This window comes from Mus caroli, unplaced genomic scaffold (genome assembly GCF_978045245.1).
Source record: "Mus caroli unplaced genomic scaffold, Mus_caroli_1 scaffold_5, whole genome shotgun sequence".
Classification (NCBI taxonomy): domain Eukaryota; kingdom Metazoa; phylum Chordata; class Mammalia; order Rodentia; family Muridae; genus Mus; species Mus caroli.
The window spans coordinates 140730791-140757296 of record NW_028227260.1 but is presented as its reverse complement, the minus strand read 5'-3'; the positions used below and the strand labels follow the sequence as shown (position 1 = coordinate 140757296).

The 26506-nt window shown below is 40.5% G+C and overlaps 1 protein-coding gene and 1 pseudogene across 2 annotated transcripts in view; one reads left to right on the top strand and one right to left on the bottom strand.

The window, feature by feature from the left end:
• Positions 1-26506, bottom strand: part of Dipk2b (divergent protein kinase domain 2B) — a 55313-nt gene that overhangs the window by 7787 nt on the left and 21020 nt on the right. For both annotated transcript variants that reach the window (XR_003835650.2, XM_021153889.3), the window contains exon 3: positions 1933-2106. Coding sequence is in view for 1 of the 2 variants with exons in the window: in XM_021153889.3 (XP_021009548.1) it covers positions 1933-2106 (174 nt within the window). In the remaining variant the exon portion in view is untranslated. The remainder of the gene's footprint in view (positions 1-1932; positions 2107-26506) is intronic.
• LOC110287005 (Y-box-binding protein 1 pseudogene) lies at positions 6902-8174 on the top strand (annotated as a pseudogene).

Below are 26506 nucleotides of genomic sequence, written 5' to 3'. Positions count from 1 at the left end.
CATGATCTTTATTATAGCTACACACAGATACATATATATTTATATGCATATATCTTTACATGTATATATACAGCCTTCTGTGTCCATGTAGTATTACTCATATGTATATGTGATCAGAGCTGGCCATTTGTTATTGGACAGTCTCTGTGGGAGTTTGTCCTGGAAGAGACTGATTTTCCTATTGACCACACATAGCTCTTCATCTCAGGGTAAGACCATGTAGAAATAGTCCATGTCTATGTTAGAATGTCAACTCTTGAACATGTTTTAATGAAGCTGTAATGAACTGATAAGAAAAACTATAAATACCACTTTATTCTTTGATTACCTTCTTAAGAAAACAAGATAAGTCTAGTTCATGCATCTAAGTAGCAGATTGCTTATCTCACACACACAATGGACTGGGTCCCATCCCCAACACTACAGAAAACAAAACAAAAGGTAGACCTCAAAGCCCTTCCCCCTGACAATTTTGTGGTACCCTCTACCCCTTTTAAGTCATGTTATAAAGAACTCATGCTCTTTGTGCTTTGAGTTTCACCTAACTGGGTCACCTTACATACTTTGTGCCTCACAGGGGCATCCTACACCTATGGACCTTGTCTAAATGTGCAAAGCTGCTCTGGTGCCCCCATCCCACACACTCTCAGGGTAAAGCCCAGGGTTGAGTGGAATATCTCAGTTCCCTGGTTCCAGGCTATGTCTCTCAGGAACCAAGCCTTAAGGTAACTAAGGTGCTAACAAAAGTTAGAATTGTGGGTAAAAGACCTCCAACAAGACCCCTGAGCCTGCAGGGCAAGTGGCAGTGCCTTCTCTGCCATTAGTATGTTTAGTGTCAAAGATTCTGTGCAGGTTTTAGGGAAAAGAGTACAGCTCCTCTTGCCTCTGATGTCAGACAATTTTAGGATTTGGTTTCATGGCTGAAACTTTCTGAGTCCCAATGGGGATAATGATAACATTCTGGGGAGATTGTAGTGAGCACTGATAGTGATAGCAAATTTTCAGCATAATACCTGGCATGAAGCAAGAATCCAATAAGCAACACTTACATTTTGGCTAATCTTTAGGAACTGTCTTGTTGTGGCTCCTTTCTTATCTACCTGCATCTTTATATATAGTATTTTCAATGATGGTCTCATTATATAGGCTGCTCCACCATGCCCTGCTTTCCCTCCTCTTTTCCTCTCCTCCCTCCTTCCCTTCCTCTCTTTTTCTCTCCCTCCTCTCTTCCCTTCCTTCTTTCCCCCCTCTCTTCCTCCCTCCATCTCTTCTTCCCTTCCTTCCTCATTTCCCCCCTTCCTCCTCCTACTCTCCCCCTTTCTCCTCTCCCACCCATTCTTCTACCCTTTATTCCTTTTTCAGCCTCTTTTATTCCCCTTTGACCTCTGGCATCCTTTCTGTCCACTATGTGACTTAGGTGTCCTGATCCTTGGTCAGGGGGATTTATCCCCACAGGTTCTATGGATGTCTCTTAACATGGTAAGTGCCTCTGTCTTTTTGACTAAGCATGTCCCCAGGCCCCAATACATCCTCATTTATTTGACCACTTTTCAACTATGTCACTTCCAGTTTTTTCTCCTTTCCAAACATAGTTTCAGGGTGCATCTGTGGGTGGCTGTTTCACCAGCCCCCAAGTTTGCTCAAATCTTACTTACCTTAGTGGCAGAGATTAAATTTGCCTGCCTCCACAAAGCCCTTTTTGGCTGCCTCAGCTCGTAAAGTTGGCTACTATTCTCTGCTACTCACACCCTCAGCCCTGCATGCTCATACCTCATTCCTTTGTAGCTGCCAAGGCTGTCAAACATTTACCTGATGTTGCAAATGTACTGGCACATCTTTGTTGCCCCAAGATATGCAGGGAGAAAGGGAGAAAATCAACCCAGGGGTGGCAACACACCTGGGAAGGGAAGCATGTAGAGGGTCACTGAGTACCTGCAGGATGATGGGGTGTGCATTGACAGCCAGCGTGTAGAGGAGACGCAGCTTGTCACCGGCAGTGAAGTGGTCCATGAAGATGCTGCCAGCATCGACTACTTCAGCATATCGTCGAACCACCCGGTCCAAGAGTCTTTGTGAAGGGCAGCGCAGGAAGGGACTGGGCAGGCCCTGGAGACACACAAAAGAGACTCAGGACTCAGAAGTGTTGCTGAGTTTTTGTAAGTGACACAGCCACTGGAATGGGAGCCCAGGTGAGTAGCAGAAGAGAAACCCATGGGTGGTTGAGGAGGGTGCTGAGCAAGAGGGTGGAAACCCCTGGGTTGGGCACAGGGAATGGAACACTCCTGTAGGTTGTGGCAGGCTATGGAGGAATGGAGGCACTGAGGACATGGGGGCCAGCTGTGCTTCTTTGAAAGTTTGAAGCCTACTTTTTCTCCTTACACAGCAAGGATAGCTTCAAAAGAGAATTAACAGTCCTGGCCATACTATGTGCTTTGAGAGCAAGCTCTTTTCCCATGCCTGCCTCCTTACAGATGTAGGATAAGGCTATCTTTGCTGGATAAAGAGTGTCCAGTGTAAAGGCCCTTCCTAATGGTGCAGTTAGTTGGTAAAGTGAGCTCATTATCAAGATTTCCCCTGAAGATTTAGATTTAGAGATCCATTTAAGAAAGAGGGTATATGATAGAGCTATAAGGAAAACAACAGATGCTATGAACCAAAGGAACTGGGGACTTAAAGAAAATTCAGAGAAAGAGAACCACCACCACTACCACAACAACAAACAATTACTACATTCCAGAGCTTAAGCCTATAAGCTGCCATGCTAAATTCTGATTCAGGAATGGTGCTATGATTTGACTTTGTCCATCAAAATTTCATGATTGAAACTTCAATTTCCAAAGTCATATGTTAATGGTATTTGGAGGTGGGAACTTCAGGTGGTAATTAGGGCTGGATTAAGCCAGGAGGGTATCCCAATAACAGTATTAGTGGCCTTTTAAGAAGATGAAAAGAGTGGCTCAGTGGTTAATAGCACTGACTACTCTTCCAGAGGTCCTGAGTTCAATTCCTAGCAACCACATGGTGGCTCACAACCTTCTCTAATGTGATCCGATGCTCTCTTCTGGTGTGTCTGAAGACAGTGACAGTGTACTTATGTACATAAAATAAATAAATCTTAAAAGAAAAAAAGAAAAGGAAAAGAGATCTAAGCTAGCATGCTTGTTCTGTCACATCATGCAATGCCTCTGTCATGTCATCATACAGCATGAAAGTCCATATCAGATCCTAGTATCAAATTCTTGGACTTTCCAGCCCCAAAAGCCTTTAGTGAAACAAATAGCTATTCTTTAAAAATTGGCCTGTGCTGTTCATGTATTGCAATAGAAAACAGACTAAGATGACATCATCACATCCTTTTCTAGAAAATGGGCTCACTGAGCCTTTGTTCCTTGTCCCAGGGAAGTCAAGCAACTTTACCAACCCAGGGATTGGCTGGCTTTACTGAGGCACTCAAGGAAAGGCAGTGGGTGAGAATAGGGAGGATGGTAGTGTCATTTCTCTCACATCACAGGAATGAACCTTAAAAGAGTCATATTATGTTAAAGTTAATTTATATATTAATCTCCCAAGATGTTCTGAGTGACTTTTGATGTTTCCAAAAGCAAATATTGCTCAAAAGGTGACGATTTATCCCTGTTGAACACATCTGAATATTTTCTCTGATAGAAATATAAATCTATAAAAGAAAAGAACATTAGTTGTTCTTAGAAAATCTTATCTTTAGAGGGAAAAAGAGCAGAAGTATGGGTTTTCACCCTAAGATTGGAAGTTGGCTTTTTCCAGCAAGGTTACCTCCAGCAACTGGGTGTAGAATGTTGAATGAAATGTCCAACAAATGACATTTTACTCTGAGTGAACTTAGCTGCTCTCAAGGTCTCTTAGCTCCCATGGGAAGAAGAGAAAACTTTAATAAACCTACTTCCAGTTATACACTTGAACACTACTGATATGAGTATGCTTGTAAAACAGAGCTGAGGTTAATTATGCATCACAGTTAACCAATGGGCTCTCATGAAGACAATGACAATAATTGTTTCAATTGGTGAGGATAGTAAAACCTTCCTTTATTCAAAGAAGGAAACTATTTTATTTTATTAAGAAAACAACTTACAGTTTTATGTCTAGTCTAGTTTTCTTTTTGGGAGGGGGCTGAGACAGGGTTTCTCTGTGTAACATTCCTGGCTGTCTTGGAATTTTCTCTGTAGACTAGGCTGGCCTCGTCACAGATATCCGCCTGCCTCTGCCTTGTGAGTGCTGGGATTAAAGGCATGTCTCACTACCACCTGGCTAATTTTGTTCTTTTAATAAAGTCATTTTGGACTATTTCTTTCCAACACAACAGAGAGTATTTTGATGCGTTGATTTCCATCTATAACTATCTAGACTAGTATAGTGATGATTTTGAGGTAACCACATGGATGACTTTAAACAGTTAGAAATTCAATAACAACCTTGTTACTCTCAGACAGGTGACTTTATAGGCAGAGCTCATCTTAGTTCACTGTTACATGTACTAGAGGAGGGAGAAGAAGCTATAAGTATATGATCCCTACATCATTCCAATTTTGATTTGAAATCCATAAGTTAGGGCAGACTTATGATAGGTCTCTTTCCCCTTAGGAAGTTGCCCTCTGCTACTTAGGCAGATCAACCCAGATTCCCTGAAATTAAGTCACTGGTACTAAGTCAACTGCAAAGAATAGAGGCAGAGGAGAAAATGAGCCCAGGGATAGTATCAAACTTGGAGTTTGTGTTATATCATGTTAGAGTGGATAGCATACCTTGGACAAACTCAAAGACCCAAGTTTCTAGATAAGAGAGGTCTTCTCACTTCTGATGACATCTTTTCCTTAGGCAGCCTTTCTGTTTGTTTAAATTCTTGGTGCTTTGCAGAGGCTCTAAGTTGATCCCTGATGGAGTGTTCTCTGAGAAACAGAGGGGATTGTGATTTTGTTCCATTTTGGTTGCTGGGGAAGGTTCTCAAGAGAAGACTAATGACCCACCTGTATGTGGAGTTGCATGGGTGGCTTTATCCTTTCTCCTACCTCTGCTAGAGTCTTCTAACACAAGCTGACTGCCTGTTTCCTGTTATTCAACCTTGTACTCCGCTGACCTGAGATTTCTGCTTGGGTGGGTAGACAACACTCATCTCATGCTTGACTTTTCAGAATGCAGGATGAAGAAATAGTTACAAGCATATCCTTTACAGTCAAGGTGCTGGGGTTTTAATTCCAAATCTGTCACTTAATGTCTTAGTTAGGGTTTCCATTGCTGTTAAGAGACACCATGACCAAACCAACTCTTATAAGGACAACATTTAATTGGAACAGGGTTATGGGTTCAGAGTTTCAGTCCATTATGATCAAGGCAGAAGCATAGCAGGCATGGTGCAGGAGGAGTTGAGAGTTTTACATTTTCATTCAGGGGCAGATAGGAGGCAACTGGCTTTCAGGCAACTGGGAGAAGGGTCTCAAAGCCCACCCCAACAGTGACACACTTCCTCCAACATGGCCATACATGCTCCAACAAGACCACACCTCCTAATAGTGCCACCCCTGGGGCAAGCATATTCAAACTATCACACTTAACAACTGCATGGTCTGGGAGGAGTGTTTGTTTGATTGTTTGTTTTTGTTTTTTTCCAAGACAGGGTTTCTCTGTATAGCCCTGGCTGTCCTGGAGCTCACTTTGTAGACCAGGCTGGCCTCTAACTCAGAAATCTGCCTGCCTCCCAAGTGCTGGGATTAAAGGCATGTGCTACCAACGCCCGGCTTGGGAGGAGTTCTTTATCTTACATGCAACTGAGGGATAATTATTAAGGTGATCATATATCTTCTAAATCAGGATGCTTTTTTGAGAATGAAAGAAATGATTTAAAAATTAGATTAATTAAAAAATATCAGTATCATACCTACACACAATGCATTGTGATTATATTTACTCCCTCCACTGCCCCCTCTCATCCCTCTTCTACTTTTTTTTTTTTTCTACTTCTCTTGACACCTTCTTTCCAACCAATCTTCCTTCTACCCTTGTGTCCTTCCTTTCTTTCCCCGTCCATGTGGTCAATCACAGCTGCTGTGTATTCATGATTACATGGTTGTGGCATATCCAGAAGACAGTATACTCCACTGCACTCCTCTCCATTAATTCTCAAATCTCCCTTCACTCCATCTTCCACAGTGTTCCCTGCATTTAAAGGGAAGGTGTCCATTTTTTATCCAAGCACTCAGCAGTCACTTATTCTTAGCACTTTGATCAGTTTTAAGTCCCTAGTTTGTCTATCACCTACTCCAAAACAGGCTTCTCTGACCAGAGCTGAGAGCTATACTAATCTGTGGGTATAAACATAAATATTTACAAGGCAGTTTAACTATATTTCCACTTAGCAAACTATCAGTAGTAGATTATACCATAGGGCAATGACCACTCTAGTCATAGACTTTTGGCTAAGTATACAGTGCCAGACATATATTTCTTCCTACAAAATGGGCCTCAGAGCTGGTCAGGGAGTTGTTGGTTAGTCCCAGAGCATCTATGCCAATGTTGCACCACTGGGAATATCTTGATAGGCAGTATAGCACTTTAGCATACAGAGTCCACAGACGTGTATGCTTGTTGATAACAGTTATTACCCAACAGCCTATACTGCATATTCCCGTGCTATGAATATTAGCTAACAAGGAGGAATTTATCTCAGTTCCAGCTTGTTTTCTCTGTGCTCTGTGTCCAGAATGTGTGGTGTCTTCACCAATTGGGTCAGATGGTCTAGTTCTAGTGTATAACCAAGAACAATGGTGTAGCTGCTATTGTTTGGGGATGCTCTAGAGATTAGATAGCAGGCTAAAAACTCATAGGGAGGTATCCTACACCTGATACTGGTACTCTGGTTTGAAAAAGTATGGCTTCTGGAGCTGGATATGGTAGTACAAGCCTAGAACTTGGAAGGCAAAGGTAGGTGAATCCTTTGAGGACAGCCTGGTCTACAGAGCAAATTCCAGGACAGCCAGGGCTACACAGAGAAACTGTTTTGAAAAATAGAAAGAAAAAAGAAGGAAGGAAGGAAAGAAAAAAAGAAAGAAAGAAGAAAGAAAGAAATGAAGGAAGAAAGAAAAGATATGATATATGATATGATAAGAAAAGAAAAGATGCTCACTGCAGCTACCTCCCTAGTTACCACCACACCCAGGAGGAGCCGGAGCTGTTGCCATCTGCCCCAGTAACCATCACCCACAACCTTGAGCAGCAAGGCTGAGACCCAGCAGCCTCCTGCCAACCCCGCTGCTGCCCTCAGCGCCACCAACACCAAGCCGGTCTCCACAGGTGGCGGTGCAATTAGTGATGGTCCAGGAGGCCTCACGTTGGTGGTGCCCACTGGTGGGGACAAGAAGGTTATTGCAACTAAGCTTTTGGGAACAGTAAAAGGGTTCAATGTAAGGAACAGATACGGTTTCATCAACAGGAATTATACCAAGGAAGATGTATTGGTATACCAGAGTGCCATAAAGAAGAATAACCCCAGGAAGTACCTTCCCAGTGTAGAAGATGGAGAGACTGTGGAGTTTGATGTTGAAAGAGAAAAGGGTGCAGAGGTAGCAAATGTTACAGGCCCTGGTGGTGTTGCAGTTCAAAGCAGTAAATACACAGCAGACAATAACCATTTATAGACACTCCATGCAATTACCAGAAAAATTACCAGAAAAGTAAGAGTGGGGAAAAGAACGAGGAATCAGAAAGCATTCCTGAAGGCCAGGCAAAAATTCCCACTTTACTACATGCTGCAACCCTATGCATGTTCACCACAGTATTCCACCCCACCCCCACCCCCCGCCGCCGCAGTTCAAGGAGAAGTGATCCAGGGTGCAGGAGAACAAGGTAGACCAGTGAGACAGAATGTGTATCAGGGTTACAGACCATGATTCTGCAGTGTTCATTTTAGGAGTCCTTCTCACCAAAGGCAGCCTAGAGAGGATGGCAATGAAGAGGGCAAAGAAAATCAAGGAGATGAGACCCAAGGTCAGCAATCACCTCAACACCGGTATCACTGCAACTTCAATTACTAACGCAGATGCCCAGAGAACCCTAAACCACAAGATGGCAAAGAGACAAAAGCAGCTGATCCATCAGCTAAGAATTTGTCTGCTCCAGAGGCTGAGCAGGGTGCGGCTGAGTAAATGCCAGCTTACCATCTGTCTTAGTCAGGGTTTCTATTCCTGCACAAACATGACCAAGAAGCAAGTTGTGGAGGAAAGGGTTTATGCAGCTTACACTTCCAAACTGCTGTTCATCACCAAGGAAGTCAGGACTGGAACTCAAGCAGGTCAGAAAGCAGGAGCTGATGCAGAGGCCATGGAGGGATGTTCTTTACTGGCTTGCTTCCCCTGGCTTGCTCAGCCTTCTCTCTTATGGATCCCAAGACTACCAGCCCAGAGATGGCCCCACCCACAAGGGGCCTTTCCCCCTTGATCACTAATTGAGAAACTGCCCCACAGATGGATCTCATGGAGGCACTTCCCCAACTGAAGCTCCTTTCTCTGTGATAACTCTAGCTTGTGTCAAGTTGATACATAAAACCAGCCAGTACACCATCTCTACCATCATCTGGTTTGGCCATCCAACAAAAAGAAATGAATATGAAATTCTAGCAATAAGAAATGAACAGCGATTGTAGCTGAAGACCTTAAGTCTTTTTGCTCATTGACCAGATACAGTAGAACGGTCTGCATTATCTACACAGCACGGGTTTTTTTTTTTTTTTAAATTATTTTTACCTAAAGATGTCTCTTTTTGGTAATGACAAATGTGTTTTTTAAGAAAAAAAAAAAACCTGTTTTTTTTTTTTCTCAATACACCTTTAAAAGTTTTTAAATTGTTTCATGTCTGGTCAAGTTGAGATTTGTAAGAACTTCATTTTTAATTTGTAATAAAGTTTACAACTTGATATTTTTAAAAAATCAACAAACTGCAAGCACCTGTTAATAAATGTCTTAAATAATAATAATAGCAATAGTAATAATAATAATAATAATAATAATACAATACAAGACAAGACAGACCATGGGCTTCAGGGATCCATGTTAAGCTGTGTGGTAGTTTCAGTAAGAACAGAAACTCATATGCTCATATGTTTGGTGGAACTATTTAGGAAAGAGTAGGAAATGTGGCCTTATTGGAGGAGATGTGTCACTGGGTGTTGGTTTGAGGTTTCAAAAGGCTCATGCCATTCAATGTGATCTCTGCTTATTGCAGTTTAAGATGTGAGCTCTCAGCTGTTCTGGCTGCTATGGCTTCTCTCCACCCTCATGGACTCTAACCCTCTGAAGCTCTAAGCCCAATTAAGTGTTTTCTTGTGTAAATTGCCTTGGTTACTGTGTCAGATTACAGAATTAGAAAAATAACTAATGCAATATGAGGTGGGGGGAAGGAGAGAGAGAGGAGGGGAGGGAGGGGGGAGGAGAGACAGAGAGACAGAGACAGACACACAGAGAGAATTTATATAAGAAAGACTTTATTTTGGCTTAAGGTTCCAGAAGGTTCCAGAAGAACATGTGTTCATAATGGTGGAAAATGATGCATGGCAACAAGAGCAGGAGGCTGAAAGATCACATCCTCAGCAGCACAAAGGTCACACAGATAGGCAGCAGGAAGTGGGGGTAAGCTATAAACCCTCAAAGTCCACTCTCAGTGACAAGGTTCCTCTAGCAGAGCTCTACCTCTGAAAGGACCCATAGCCTCTTCATACATTGCCACCAACTGGGGACCAGTTGTTCAAGTACATGAGCTCATTCAAACCACCATAGTTAGCATATAAAGTAGTAGGTTTCTTTGAGGCTTTTCCATTCATCCTTAATTTTAGTTTACTCTCTCTGAATCCCAACATTTCTCTTCTCCTAATTCTTTCCTTTATATCTTACCTACCCCAGGATTATTCCCTTCCACTTCCACACTGCATGCATTTTACTGTTCTTTCCTTCAGGTATTTTCCTCTCATGCCCACAAAAAAGATGATTTTAACAATGAAATCAGCCGGGCGTGGTGGCGCACGCCTTTAATCCCAGCACTCGGGAGGCAGAGGCAGGCGGATTTCTGAGTTCGAGGCCAGCCTGGTCTACAAAGTGAGTGCCAGGACAGCCAGGGCTACACAGAGAAACCCTGTCTCGAAAAACCAAAAAAAAAAAAAAAAAAAAAAAAAAAAAAAAAAAAAAAAAAAAAAAAAAAAAAAACAATGAAATCAGTACGGTAGGCATGCACTGAGGCCACTTCAGACAAGCCTGAACAGATAGTTACCTAAAAAGTAAGTTACCTTCTCACAAGTGTGTTGAAAGGGTCAACTGTGTAGAAAGTTAGTAGGGATTATGCCCATTGACTTTATGAGAATAAAAGCAGTAGCTAATATTATTGAATGCTTGTTCTGTGCTGGGTATATGTTGCTGTGTTCTGTGTTGTTGTTCTGTTCTGGGTATAGTAGTGAAGGAATGGCAGCAGGATCATGAAGCAGATGGCTATGTTGTATCTGCAGCCAGGAATCAAAGAGAGATGAATGCTGGTACTCAGATGACCACCTTCTTCTTCTTCTTCTTCTTCTTCTTCTTCTTCTTCTTCTTCTTCTTCTTCTTCTTCTTCTTCTTCTTCTTCTTCTTCTTCTTCTTCTTCTTCTCCTCTTCTTCTTCTTCTTCTTCTTCTTCTTCTTCTTCTTCTTCTTCTTCTTCTTCTTCTTCTTCTTCTTCTTCTTCTTCTTCTTCTTCTCTTCCTCCTTCTCCTCTTCTTTCTTTCTTTCTTTCTTTCTTTCTTTCTTTCTTTCTTTCTTTCTTTCTTTCTTTCTTTCTTTCTTTCTTTCTTCAGTTCATGTCTCCAGTCCATGGAATGGTACTACCACATTCAGTGTGAATCTTCCCACCTCCATTGAACTTTTCTGAAAACATCCTTACAGTATTATCAGACATGTGTTTCTTAGGTGATTCTAAATTTAGTCAAATTAAAAACCAAGACAAAAGATAATGCTAATTCCCCTTTTGACTTTAAATAGCCTGAGCCTACTTTCTGATCCTTGTAACTAATCTAACCCAAACCTTAACCCTGATTAAGGTACAAATGAAAAGCTGAATGTGGTATCACACTTCCCTGATCCCAGCATGGGGGAGGCTGAAGTAGGAAGACCAAGTTTTAGGTAAGCATGGGCTGCAGAGTGAGATCCCATTCAAAACCACCAGCACCAGCACCAATACCAGTACCATGATCAGCACCACCACCACCATTACTGCATGATTTTTTTTTTTTTTTAGCAGACTTGCCTTGTCATGTTGAAGTAGAGGACCATCTTAGCTTAAAATCCTACACTGCCATGCTTAGTGTCTATGTATCCATAGCCCTAGTCAGGCTTCTTCTTTACCTTTCCATGTCTCTTGTTGGCAAATGGTTGACATTCAAAATCTCACCTGGTAGTGCTCACAGCGTTGCCAACATCTTGAACTACCTGGTAGATGGAAGTCTAACCTGGTTTTTCTCTCCTACTGGGGACTTCTTTCTTTCCTCCCACCTCCAGTCCTGCATCTTCCTCTATCTCAGGGCCTCTGGGGCTTTGCCAATGTAGTATTTATGGGTTGGTAAAAGATTTTCACTGTGTCAGATACAATTGTCACTGTGGCAGGCAAAGCCACTGACAGCTGGGGCAGTCAGGGCAGTTGATGCAGAGCAAAACACATTATTTAATGGTCTGTCATTTTGATTCAAATATGGGAAGGTGGATTGCAGTTTTCCATTGGGATACTTCTTTCTTTAGGCTACTGGTTCTATTTTCTACTTCTTTTTCTAATTCAAAAAAGGAAGCTAAGCATGTCTGACAACTCTGCTCCAGGAGGCTCTGAGAATTCCGATTGCCAAAAAATACTCAAAAAAGACAAGGAACCACACTTCATACTGGTCAAAGGAAAAAACTACCAAGATGAAATCTCATTTCTGAACATCTATGTTCCAAATGCAAGGGCACCCACATTCATAAAAGAAACTTTACTAAATCGCAAAGCACACATTGTATGCCACACAATAAGAGTGGGAAACTTCAATATCCTACTCTCACCAATGGACAGATCTAATGGACAGATCTCACCAGTGGACAGAAACTAAACAGAGACAGAGTGAAACTAACAGAAGTTATGAACCAAATGGATCTAACATATATTTATAGAACATTTCATCCTAAAGCAAAAGAATATATCTTCTTCCCATGACCTCATGGTACCTTCTATAAAATTGACCATATAAATGGTCACAAAACAGGCCTCAACAAATAAAAGAAGATTAAAATAATCTCATGTAACCTATCAGATCACAACAGATTAAGGCTGGTCTTAAATACCAACACTACTACCACCACCACCATCACCACCACCAACGATAACAACAACAAACCCAGAGAGCACTCATACATATGGAAACTGAACAATGCTCTACTCAATGATAATGTGGTCAAGGAAGAAATAAAGAAAGAAATTAAAGGGTTTTTAGAAATTAATGAAAATGAAGAAACATCATACCAAAACTTATGGGACACAATGAAAACAGTGGTAAGAGGAAAACTCATAGCTCTGAGTGCCTCCAAAAAGAAACTGAAGAGAACTTATACTAACAGCTTGACAGCACACCTGAAATCTCTAGAACAAAAAGAAGCAAATATACCCAAGAGGTGTAGATGGCAGGAAATAATCAAACTCAGGGCAGAACTTAACCAAATAGAAACAAAAAGAACTATACAAAAAATCAACAAAACCAGGAGCTGGTGCTTTGAGAAAATCAACAAGATAGATAAACCCTCAGCCAGACTAACAATAGGGCACAGAGACGGTATCCAAATTAATCAAATCAGAAATGAGAAGGGAGCCATAACAGTGGAAACCATTCAAAAAATCATCACCTCCTATTACAAAAGCTTGTGCTCAATCAAACTGGAAAATCTGGATGAAATGGACAATTTTCTAGGTAGATACCTGGTGCCAAAGTTAAAAACAGGACCAGATAAACCATCAAAACAATCCCAATCCCCTAAAGAAATAGAAGCAGTCATTAAAAGTCTCCCAACCAAAAAAGCACATGAACAGATGGGTTTAGTGGAAAATTCTATCAGACCTTCAAAGAAGACGCATTACCAATACTCTGCAAACTATTCCACACACACACACACACACACACACACACACACACACACACACACACACACACAACACACACACACACACACACACAAACAGAAGGAACATTACCCAATTTGTTCTATGAAGTCACAATTATGTTTATACCTAAAAACACACAAAGACCAAACAAAGAAAGAGAACTTCAGAACAATTTCCCTTATGTACATTGATGCAAAAATACTCAATAAAATTCTTGCCAAGAACACATTAAAATGATCATTCACCACGATGAAGTATGCTTCATCCCAGGAATTTAGGGATGGTTCAATATATGGAAATCCATCAATGTAATACAGTACATAAACAAACTCAAAGGAAAAAAAACACATGATCATTTCATTAGATGCTAAAAAAGCATTTGACAAAATTCATCATCCCTTCTTTGTAAAAGTTTTGAAAAGATCAGGAATTCAAGACCCATACATAAACATAGTAAAAGCAATATACAGCAAACCAGTAGCCAACATCAAACTAAATGGAGAGAAACTTGAAGCAGTCCCACTAAAATCAGGGTCTAAATCAGGGTCTAAACAATTTTCTTCCTACCCGTTCAATGCAGTATTTGAAGTCCCAGCCTTAGCACCTAGACAACAAAGTAGGTAAAAGAGATACAAATTGGAAAAGAAGTCAAAATAACACTATTTGCAGATGATATGATAGTTTATTCAAGTGACCCCAAAAATTCCAATAGAGAACTCCTACAGCTGATAAACAACTTCAGCCATGTGTTTGGATATAAAATTAACTCAACCAAATGTGTAGCCTTCCTCTACTCAAAGGATAAACAGGCTGAGAAAGAAATTAGAGAAACAACACCCTTCACAATAGTCACAAATAATATTACATACCTTGGCGTGACTCTATCCAAGCAAATTAAAGATCTGTAGGACAAGGACTTCAAGACTCTGAAGAAAGAAATTGAAGATCTCAGAAGATGGAAAGGTCTCCCATGCTCATGGGTTGGCAGGATTAATAAAGTGAAAATGGCCATATTGCTGAAAGCAATCGACAGATTCAATGAAATCACCATCAAAATTTCAAATTAATTCTTCATAGAGTTAGAAAGAGCAATTTTCAAATTCATTTGGAATAACAAAAAATCCAGGATAGTGAAAACTATTCTCAACCATAAAATAAGTTCTGGGGAAATCACCATCCCTGACCTCAAGCTGTATTACAGAACAACAGTGATAACAAACAAACAAACAAACAAACAAAACCACAACTGTATGGTATTGGTATAGAGACAGGCAGGAAGATCAATGGAATAGAATTGAAAACCCAGAAAAGAACCCACACATCTATGGTCACCTGATATTAGGCAAAGGAGCTAAACCCATCCAGTGGGGGGGGGGGGGGAAGACAGCATCTTCAACAAATGGCTCTGGTTCAACTGGAGGTCAGTATGTAGAAAAATGCATAGCAACCCATTTTTATCTCCTTGTCCAAAGCTCAAGCCCAAGTGGGTCAAGGACCTCCACATAAAACCAGAGATATTGAAACTTATAGAGGAAAAAGTGTTGAAGAGCCTCGAAGAGCCTGAACACGGGTACAGGGGAAAATTTCCTAAATAGAACATCAATGGCTTATGCTCTAAGATAAATAATCGACAAATGGGACCTCATAAAATTGCAAATCATCTGTAAGGCAAGGGACACTGTCAATAGGACAAAACAGCAACCAACAGATTGGGGAAAGATCTTTACCAATCCTATATCTGATAGAGGGCTAATATTCAATATATACAAAGAACTCAAGAAGTTAGACTCCAGAGAACCAAATAACCCTATTAAAGAATGGGGAATAGGGCTAAATAGAGAATTCTCCGGAATTCTGAGGAAAAAATTGTTCAACATCCTTAATCATCAGGGAAATGTAAATCAAAATGACCCTGATATTGTACCTCACACCAGTTAGAATGGCTAAGGTCAAAAACTCAGGTGACAGCAGATGCTGGCGAGGATGTGGAGAAAGAGGAACACTTCTCCACTGTTGGTGGTATTGCAAGCTGGTACAACCACTCTGGAAATCAGTTTGGCCTGTTCCTCAGAAAATTGGATGTAGTATTACCTGAGGACCAAGCTATACCACTCCTCTGCATATACCCAAAATATTCTCCCACATATAACAAGGACATATGCTCCAATATGTTCATAGCAGCCTCATTTATAATAGCCAGAACCTGAAAGAATCCAGATGTCCTTCAACAAAGGAATGGATACAGAAAATGTATTACATTTACACAACAGAGTACTACCCAGCTATTGAAAATGATGAATTTACAAAATTCTTAGGCAAATGGATGGAACTAGGAAATATCATCCTGAGTGAGGTAACCCAGTCCCTAAAGAACACACATGGTATACACTCATTGATAAGTGGATACTAGCCCAAATGCTCTGAATACACTAGGTACAATTCACCGACCACATGAAGCTCAAGAAGAAGGAAGTCCAAAGTGTGGGTGCTTTGGTCCTTCTTAGAAAGGGAACAAAATACTCATGCGAGCAAATATGGAGACAGAGTGTAGAGCAGAGGCTGAAGAAAAGGCCTTCCAGAGACTGCCCCACCTGGGGATTCATCACATATACATTCACCAAATCCTGACACTTTTGTGGATGCCAAGAAATGCTTGCTGAAAGGAACCTGATACAGCTCTCTCCTGAGAATCCCTACCCGAACATGACGGATACAGAGTTAGATGTTCTGAGCATGGGGTCCCCACTGGAGGAGTTAGAGAAGGGACTGAAGGAGCTGAAGTGGTTTGCAACCCCCGTAGGAAAAACAACAATATCAACCAACCAGATCCCCATAGCTCCCAGGGACTAAGCCACCAACCAAGGAGTACACATGACTCCAGCTGCATATGTAGCAATGGATAGATAGCCTTGTCAGGCATCAGTGGAAGTGGAGGTCCTTGATCCTATGAAGGCTCGATAGATACCCCAATGTAGGGGAATCGAGGTCTGGGAGGTGGAACTGGGTGGGTAGGTAGGTGGAAGAACCTACGCAGATGGTGGGGAGGATGAGGTAGGGGGTTTCATGGTGGGGGCAAACATGGAAAGGAGATAATATTTGAAATATAAATAAAGAAAATCTCTAATAAAAAAAGAAAGAAAAATAACATTTACATGGATAGCAGGTTTGCCTTTGCCACAGTCCACACCCACTAGGCTGTATACCAAGAGAGAAGACTGCTCATATCAGAGGGAAAAGAAGTAAAAATCAAGCAGGAAATCTTAGATCTCTTACATTCCATAATGAAGATGACAACTGTGAGTATTATTCATTGCTCAGGACATCAGAAGGGAAGAGACTTAGTGGCCCAGGTCAATAACCAGGCAGACCAAGTGGCTGGAGAAGTGGGTATGCAGGAGCCTATCCAGGTTATGGGCCTGCAAGAGACACCCCCTGGGGAATGGGACTGGACTAAGGGATGACCTCACTTAAAATACATGGAAGAAGAAAGGACTCAGATTGCTAGCCACCCTATCAAATATTACCTAGAGGAGGAAGGGTAACAACACACAGGAAGAAAATACTATACTCCCCAGAAAACAAGCAAAAGACTTACTAGGCCAAATGCTCAGATGGACTCATTTAGGGGATAAAAAGCTTATCCAAGCAGTTAAGGGATCTAAAGTATACATAGTGGACCTCAGGTTTTGGGTCAGAGAGATAGTAGAACACTGTAAGGTATGCCAGAAAGGGAATGCTTATGTGGCCAAGAGTAAACAGAGCAAAAGGCCTAGGGAAGAACAGCTTGGGGTATATTGGGAGGTTGATTTTACAGAAGTTAAGCCAGGAAAATATGGTTACAAATACCTTCTAGTGTTTGTGGATACTTTCTCTGGATGGGTTGAGGCCTTCCCTACCAAGCAAGAAATAGGTACTGTGGTAGCCAAGAATGTATTAGAGGAAATTTTCCCAAGGTTTGGAGTGCCCAAGGTAATTGAATTAGACAACAGTCCTGCTTTTGTTTCTAAGGTAAATCAGGAATCGGCAGAGATACTGAACAGAACCCTAAAAGAGACCTTAACTAAATTGTCCTTGGAGACTGGCACTGACTAGGTGGTGCTCCGTCCCCTGGCCCTATTGAGCCAGGAACACCCCCTACCATTTTAACCTGACTCCCTTTGAGATTCTGTATGGGACTCCCACTCCCTTGACCGTGTCTCTTGATCCCCCAGAGTGGCTTTTCAGGCAGATGAGGATCTTATGGCTTGATTGCAAGCTTTCCAGATCAGTCACCAGGAATTGTGGCTTAAACTTAGTGCCCTGTATACGTGGGTATCAAGCTGGAGATTGGGTATATGTTAAGAGGAATCATGCTGAAAAGTTGGAAGCAAAGTGGAAAGGGCTGTTATTGGTGTTGTTGACCACCCCAACCTCTGAAAAAGTGGATGGAGTAACTTCCTGGGTTCATGTAACTCATGTCAGACCAGCACCTGTACTTTATGCCAACTGGATAGCAACCAGACATCCGAGCAACACCCTCAAACTCAAGATCACCCACACTTCTGAAAGGCCAGAGAAACCATGAGATGGCTATGATATATCTTCCTTCTGGAGCGGAGCCTTAGCACTCTCCACAACCCTACCAAAGTGACTTAGCAAGTGCTTTCTGCCGGTTTTTGTTTTTGTATTTTTTTTTGGGGGGGGTGTAACTTGGGCCACTACAGAGGAACACCTGCCTGTATGATAGCGGTACCTGCCTGTACTTGGCATTAGGCCTTGACTCCTGGGATATCTCTACCCTAGAGACACAGGGGGAGAGATTACCTGAATGTGGGGGATGGGGGAAGAGGGACTTGTGAATCTAAACTGTGTCTCAGAAGTGGCCTTGGAGGGTGGGGCTTAGGGTGCGGACACCTGAAGTTGAGGGGTGTCCTGAGAGAAACCCCATAAATGTGTGCCTGCAAGATGTGAGGAACCAGTAGCAAGCCATTCACTGTGTGAGAGCCAACCACTTTTTCTGAGCTACCAGGAGGTCTGAAACATCGGGAAGCACATACTGCAAGGCATTCTGGGTTAGTTAAGAATTCCATGGCCAAGGTGAGAGAAGGGCTAGCCAAGTGGAAGAGAACAGACTCAGGGCTGGTTCAATTCTTAACTCCTCCCCTTGGTTAACTACTCTCATATCCACCTTGTTAGGACCCCTAATTATTCTCCTGCTATTGTTGACCTTTGGGCCTTGTGTATTGAACAAGTGAACAGGCTTTCATAAAAGCGAGATTAGGACCAGTACAGCTGATGGTCCTGCACTAACAATATGAGACCCTGAGGATAGGACTTGAAGAATATGAGTTAGTTATGCAAGACCCCTAAGTGTAACTCCAGGATTGGAGCTCATATCAGAAAAAGGGGGAAATGAGTGACCCTAAGGGCCTTTTCCAGTCCCACACCCTCCTTACAGCTTCCCTCTCCCCCCTGGAGTCAAGGCTAGGCCAAGTTCCATTCTTCACCTACAGGAACATTCTTGAATAAAAATTCTCAGAATGTACTGACCCTCTGGAAAGTCCCAGGTAGAGTTCAAATGTGTGTCATGCTTGCTAGTCAATAGATTTAAAGGTCAATATGCTTAGTCAGTAAGTTTGAACTGTAACCTTGCTGATGTAACCTGTACCCCTAAAAAGTATAAAAACTGCTTGTAATAGCCATTTGGGGTCACCTTGTGGTCACTCATCTTGGGGGACTAATTGAAGGCTGACCCTGATGCATCAGAAAATAAACCCCTTGCTTTTGCATCAAAAAATAAGTTATTTAGAATATATGTATCTGATAAAGAAATTATATTCAGAACATAAATATGTAACTTATGAAAATCAATAACAAACAGAAAACTGTACAAAATGGACCCATTTAAGTACCTTTTCAAAGATCAGAGAAGCCAATAAATACATGAGAAAGGGCCCCACATCATAAGTCATCAGAAATATGCAAGTGAGATCATGTGAAAGACTTTTAGACACCTACTAAATACCTGAAGTTCAAAATTAAAAGTAGCATTGATGCAGTTAGGAATCAGCAGTTACTACTCTCTTTTCCATTGCATATAGGCAGAAGCACGTATTGCATACTGAGAATAGGAAAACTTGCAGTCCTTTCAGACTCTGTCCATATGTAATGTTATGACCCAGAAAATTCACTTCAACATACTTGTGTTCAACTGTAGTCTAGGCACGTGTAAGAATGTTGGCACCAATTCCAAGTCATAATAGCCCCAACTAAATATAACTTAAACGTTCATCAATAGCAGAATATATAACCTGTATCAGTAAAAATAAAGTATTACACTTCTAGGAAAAGAAAATAAACTTTTGATACTCATAATAATATGAATAAATATCATGACTTGATGATATTCTAGTATTCTAATATTGTACTATTCCATTTAAATGGAGTTCAAAAATGGGCAAAAATCATCCAAGGTGACTCAGCCTAGAATAGTAAGCACTTTGAGGGGGAGACAGGGAAAGGTACTGCTTCAGTTTGGCTGGGATTGTGAGGTTTGCTGGGAGAGTGTATTTTCATTCCAAAAATCAACTATTTATCAGGACATAGGGATGGTTTGTTATCCTATCAAGGAACATTTTTTGAAAGACATGAAAAAGCCTTCTGGGGGGCTTGAAACATCCAGTATCTTGTGGGTGGTATCTCTGCGTGAACCCACATGTTAAATTTTACCTAGTATACTTAAGATTTGTGTATTTGTATATATTATTTATACTTTAATCAGAAGTCTTTAAAAATAGCTATTTGCCCTGAATAGTGATGCATACCTGAAATTCTAGCACTCAGGCACTCAGGAGGCTGAAGTAGGAAGAACAAAGTAGTTTAAGACTAGCCTGAGATACATAGCAAGACCTTGTTCTAACCAAACCAAACCAAACCAACCAACCACCCAACCAACCAACCACCCAGTCAGCCAACCACCCAATCAATCAACCAGTCAACCAACCAACCAACCAACTACCAACCAACTACCCAGCCAACAAACCAACCAAATCTCAAAACAACCTCAATAATTGACATTGTACAGAGGTTTTATTAAAAAACAAAAGGAAAGGCTTGTTGAATAGGGTCATGGGAAGAATTTTGGTGGCCAACAAATTGAAATCTCTGCTTTTGTTTAAAGTTTGACTGTCTTCTTTGCCTGATGATGAGACTTTGATCTGAAAAAGGGTGGAACATAGTAGGCTGAGCAGGAATGAAAAGCCAGCTACACCAAACAAGCTTGTATTATTCTGAACAAGTTTCCTGGCACAAAAGCCCACAGAGACTTTGCAGACAGTATTTCTGAACCATAGACAGTAGATACAGAGATCAGAAAATACCCCAAAAGCTTGTTTTTGATATTCAGAAGGAGTGAGGGGTGGATTAGAGAAATTGGTGACTAATAGGCTCATCCTGGATCATAGTAAATATCCTAAAATAAGACGTAGAAGCTTCTGGGATGACACTTGATATTATGGAACCACTGAGAATTCAAGTAAATTCTGACTGACTTTCTTCTTTGACCTGGCTATTTTATTATTATTATTTTTTAATCTCATAAATAGAATACATGAATGTAGTGAGATACTCAACAGTGATTCTTTTTTTTTTTTTTTTTGCAGGTTGATATAATTTATTGATACTTTATTTCACACTTGAGTTCGGTGGGCAAATGTTCATAAATAGCATCCTGTACTGTCTATCTTTGTTTTCTCAGCTGTAGTAGGTTCTCTTAGACAGATCCATAAGAATATGGTGTCATGGAGGCATCAGAATCTGCCTTCAAAAGGGAGAAGAAATACACGAGACAAGGCTGGGCAATCAAATATCATACTTTCGCCTCATCCATAGTGATTGGTCATTGAACTGGACCAATGATAATCCATCCTTGGTTCATAAATCGGTCCTTTTCCTGGGTTTGCTACATCTGAGATTGCTGGTGATCATCTTTGCTTCTGTGTAGAAAGAATCTGCTAGGAATGAAGTACAGACAAATGCAGAACTAAACTGTGAAGGCCCATCTGCTGACAATGTTTATTCACTAGAAATCAGCTAGGTTTTGAGTTACATAAGTCAGTAGATTCCCTTTACTGCCCAAATAAGCTTATGCTGGGTCCTTAATGCAACATGGTCAAATCTACCTAGTCATATAAGACCTGTTAGGGTCAGAGCCCTACACAAGGAATAAGCAGAATTTCTATTAAGAAATACAACCAGAGACATATATTTCCCAATATGAGTCCCTATAAATATGAACTATATTATGCCTATCTGATGTTTTCATTGGATTAGGACCCATATTTTTCAATTTCCTTCAAAACCATATCTAAAGCGATGGTCATCTATAAGCAACCACTGCTGTATGAGTAGATGCCAGTGAAGATACATATAGTCTTGGATGTCAGTGAAGACATGCAGGTTAAAAAACAGAAGTGTTGTTAAAGTGAGAGTCTACATTTGTGCCTATTGCTATCATTTTCTAAGAGTTCTTCCCATGGGCAGACATTATAAAACATAAACAATGTTTTATTTAATTTTAAAATTAGTTTTTAGTTTCACATGAAGACTAAGATAGGATCCATGTTGAAATGTTATTAAAAGTACAGATAAAATTTAGCACAAATATTAGCACTGGGAAAGCTTTGTGTTCCATTCCAAAGTACTTAACTATGTGTGTAATAAAAGGAGACTTTGAATGTTTTAAATGAAAACATTTCTAGAAAACTGCAAGAACGACTATACAGAAAAGAGGAGAAGGGGAGACAAAAGAAAAGGAAATCTGTCATAGGATATTGGAACACAGTCCAAGAATGGAGCTGTGTGAGGATTCTGCGTGTTTGTGAGAAAACTCCAAGAAAACAAGACAAGAGTCTTGTGACTTCAGTTTCTTCAAAAACATGAAATTGTTCTCATAGTAGACTTTCATGTCCCACCCAGAGGTGGCAGATAGGAGTTCATTTCAGCAGTTCATTCTCATGCTTCTATGAAGAAAACATGGTTTTTCCATGTGCTGCTTCTCTCTCTCTTTTTTTTTAGAATTAATTTTTTATTAGTTATTTTCCTCATTTACATTTCCAATGCTATCCAAAAAGTCCCCAATACACCCCCCCACTCCCCTACCCACCCACTCCCACTTTTTGGCCCTGGCGTTCCCCTGTACTGGGGCATATAAAGTTTGCAAGTCTAATGGGCCTCTCTTTCCAGTGATGGCCGACTTGGCCATCTTTTGATACATATGCAGCTAGAGTCAAGAGCTCTGGGGTACTGGTTAGTTCATAATTTTGTTCCACCTATAGGGTTGCAGACCCCTTCAGCTCCTTGAGTACTTTCTCTAGCTCCTCCATTGGGGGCCCTGTGTCCATCCAATAGCTGACTGTGAGCATCCACTTCTGTGTTTGCTAGGCCCTGGCATAGTCTCACAAGAGACAGCTCTATCTGGGTCCTTTCAGCAAAATCTTGCTAGTGTATGCAATGGTGTCAGTGTTTGGAAGCTGATCATGGGATGGATCCCTGGATATGGCAGTCTCTAGATGGTTCGTCCTTTTGTCTCAGCTCCAAACTTTATCTCTGTAACTCCTTCCATGGGTGTTTTGTTCCCAATTCTATGAAGGGGCAAAGTTTCCACACTTTGGTCTTCTCAACAGTGATTCTTATTTTAACACTAAAGATTTTGGCTGCAAACCCAAAGATAATTAATAATAACTGGCTAACTGGATTTCTCTAAAAGCTAATAAATAAAATTTCATGGAAAATAAGGCATTTCCTTTGGCCCTGTCTTGTGTAACAACTTTATTAACAATAGTATATAACTAAAGTTTTGTTAATTAAAACTGAAGATGATATGTACTTGGGATGATAGTTCCTATGAGAAAGAATCAGAATCAAGAGGCTGGAGAGATATCTTAGCAGATAAGAATACTTGTTGGCACTGGGTGTGGTGGGGCACGCCTTTAATCCCGGCACTTGGGAGGCAGAGGCAGGCAGATTTCTGAGTTCGAGGCCAGCCTGGTGTACAGAGTGAGTTCCAGGACAGCCAGGGCTATACAGCGAAACCCTGTCTCGGAAAACGAAGAAGAAGAAGAAGAAGAAGAAGAAGAAGAAGAAGAAGAAGAAGAAGAAGAAGAAGAAGAAGAAGAAGAAGAAGAAGAAGAAGAAGAAGAAGAAGAGAATACTTGTTGCTCTTCTAGAGGACCTGGGTTTCATTCTCAGTGCTCACAAATATATAGATTCCAGCATATAAAAAACCTCTCTCTGGTTTCTGTGGGTAACAACACACATGTGGTATACACATATAAGATAAAAATAAATATGATTCTTTTTTTGAGTCAGGATTAAGCTGAGAGGCTAGAGTAATAGTTTTAATTTAGGATCAGTTTTGTGGGATAAGCGAAGTGTTCTGTTCTTATAAATGAAAATCTAGTGAGAAGAGTTTTTAGTTAAGATATAAGCTAACATTAATATACTTCAATGTGAGGTCCATGGGCAGATAAGAAAGAGAACTGTTGATTTTTAAAGATGTAACTATTTTGGAGGGAGATTTTTGGGCAAGTGAATAGAAATAATTTATATCATGAAAGTTACAAGAAGACAGTGAATTCTCAGAGAATTTCTTCTGCCCCCCCCCAAATATTTTTTTTTTTGAAGGAATGTGTTTCCTGTCATTGTATGGTAAGGTAGACAATCATTTGTGTGTGTGTGTGTGTGTGTTTACGCTACTTTCTTTAACTGGTGATGTTTCAAGTTTACTTCAAGAACATAATTATGACAAACAGAAATAGAGCTTATTCCTACTCCAGCAGCTATATCTTCCTCAACATGATGGACTATCCCCTAAAACTGTGTACCCCAAATAAACCCTTCCTTTCTCTCTCAAAATCTTCAATTAATTAGTTAGTGTGTGTATGAAAGGAGCACATGACACTTATTTGGAGGTTAGAAGACAGCTTGTGAGAGTCAGTTTTCTCCTAGCATGTGGGTTCCTGGGATTGAATTCAAACTGTTAGGCTTGCTGGCAGATACTTTTTCAAGCTGATCCATCTTACTGGCCTTAGAAATCTATTTTAATCTTGCTCTGAGGCCTGCTGTCATATATAAACTGGGAGTAAATTTACCTCTTAACATAAAAGTGAAAAGTTTATGAATCATGCCTTCCACAGAAGTCTAGATAATATTCAGAGAAAAGAATTAAGTCAGTTGGGAAAATGATGTCTACTGTAAGTTACCCTGATTTTGGCTGAACTAACATTCATTTTTGTATCCTTTTGTTCTTCCACATCAGGACACAGCTCTGCATTGATTTCTGATTTTCCTCTGAACAGTGATCTGGCAAAGGCTAATAAGGCACATAGTGGTAATATGGAATTTTTCTCATTGTTATTTTGTCCACATTACAATTTCAGTTCTTTGCTCTGTGCTCTAAAGATAAAGCTGTTAAATCCCTGTGTTTTCGTCTTTGTCTTTTTATTTTTTTATTTTTTTGTCTGATGTTACTGTATTTTAATTAGAGAAAATAGTCTTTAATATTTCTAGTTCCAAAAATTTATTGAGAGTTTTATGGCCTAATAAACACTTTTTAAATGTAATATATAAGCTGGTTCTATAATTTATTCTTCTATGTGACTTTCTTTACAGAAATTATCTATAGTTATATGTTTAGCTTATGTTTTCTTCATGTTATGTGAGCATACATACTGATGATATAGCCAGTCCAGAGACCTCTGAGGCAAGTCACATTTACAGGAAAAGCATCCATTTCTTATCTGCAGGTAATTTGTTCTACACTATTCTGTACATGAGAAAAAAATATAGCACCAATTCTAAATAAAGCAATTCCAAATTAATTATTTTTCTCCACATATGCGAAGAACTCTGAAAAAGTTTAATTTACAAATTATTCACAGTAAAGTATAACAATAACTAATATTAAAATACAATAAGTATTTTACAATAAGGGCTAGGAAGGGAGTTGGCTCAGATAGTAAAGTACTTTCTGTGCAAGCATGAGAGCATGAATTTGTCTCCTCAGTATCCATATAAAACCCTAGGATTGTGGCATACATCCATAACTTGGAAGTTCAAGAGTAGAGACAGGTGGATCCTCGTGGTCAGCCAGCCTAGCTACAGTGGTTAAGTCTATGTTCAGTAAGAAACAGGATCTTACAAAAAAGGAAACATAATGTCTTAGTTAGGGTTTTACTGCTGTAAAGAGAGAGCATGGCCATTTGGAGCTCTTATAAAGGAAACTATTTAATTGAGGTTGTCATTCAGTTTCAGAAGTTTAGTCCATTATTATCGTGGCAGGAACCATGGCAGCAGCATGCAAGCAGGCATGGTGCTGGAGGACCCAAGATCTACATCTTGATCCAAAGTCAGCAGAAAGAGAATATGTGCCATATTGGGCATAGCTTTAGCATGGGAGACCTCAAACAGTGACACACTTCCTCCAACAAGGTCACACCTCCTAATAGTGCCACTACCTATGGGCCAAGCATTCAAACAGATGAGACTATGGGGCCATACCTATTCAAACTACCACATATAGAGACATACTTGAGAGACATCCTGATGCCAATTAAATAAAAATATAATAATTATAGCAATATACTATAGTAAGACTTATTTCAAAGCTATGAATTGCTTGTTTCTGGAATTTATTTTTTCTTTTTATGGTTTTAGAGCTTTATTGTAGAAAGGCAGGGAGAAAGAGAGAACGTAGAAAAGAGGGAGACCGGCAATGGCCATGTGGAGAGAAGGGGGCGGGGAGGGAGAAAGAGAAGGAGGGCTAGAGATGAGAGTAAGAAAGGTGAGAGCTTAAATAGCAGAATTTCTTATTTAATATTCTGAACCATGGTTGACTTTAGGTAGTGGGAATTGTAAAGTGAAATTTCAAATAAGGGGAGGGTCTACTATACATCAGAATAGAGGTAGTGAGATCTCAAAGGAAGGATTTTATAGCAAAAATGGAGGATGGCTCAATGTCTTTTGAGGTGGCTTGGTTCACTAAAGTGTAAGTAAATGCTGGAAAAGTTCAAAGCCCTTCTCTTTAGACAAGGCTTTCTTACATGCTCTGTCTTAACTGCTTAGACTTTAGTCATGCATTGGTTGGGGGGGGGCGGGGCTCTTCTGGTCTACATTTGAGTGCCATGTGGGCAGGCCTGAGTACCCTGGTTACCTGTCTTATGCCCACTTTGCCTCCCTTTTCTGCTTAAACTTGTCTATGTTAAGCCTAGGCAAACCTTTTACCATGTTTTGTCTTCATTTATGAGGTCTGTGAAGAATGAATTAGGAGTCATTTTATTGGACTGAGTAGGTGACCTATCCTT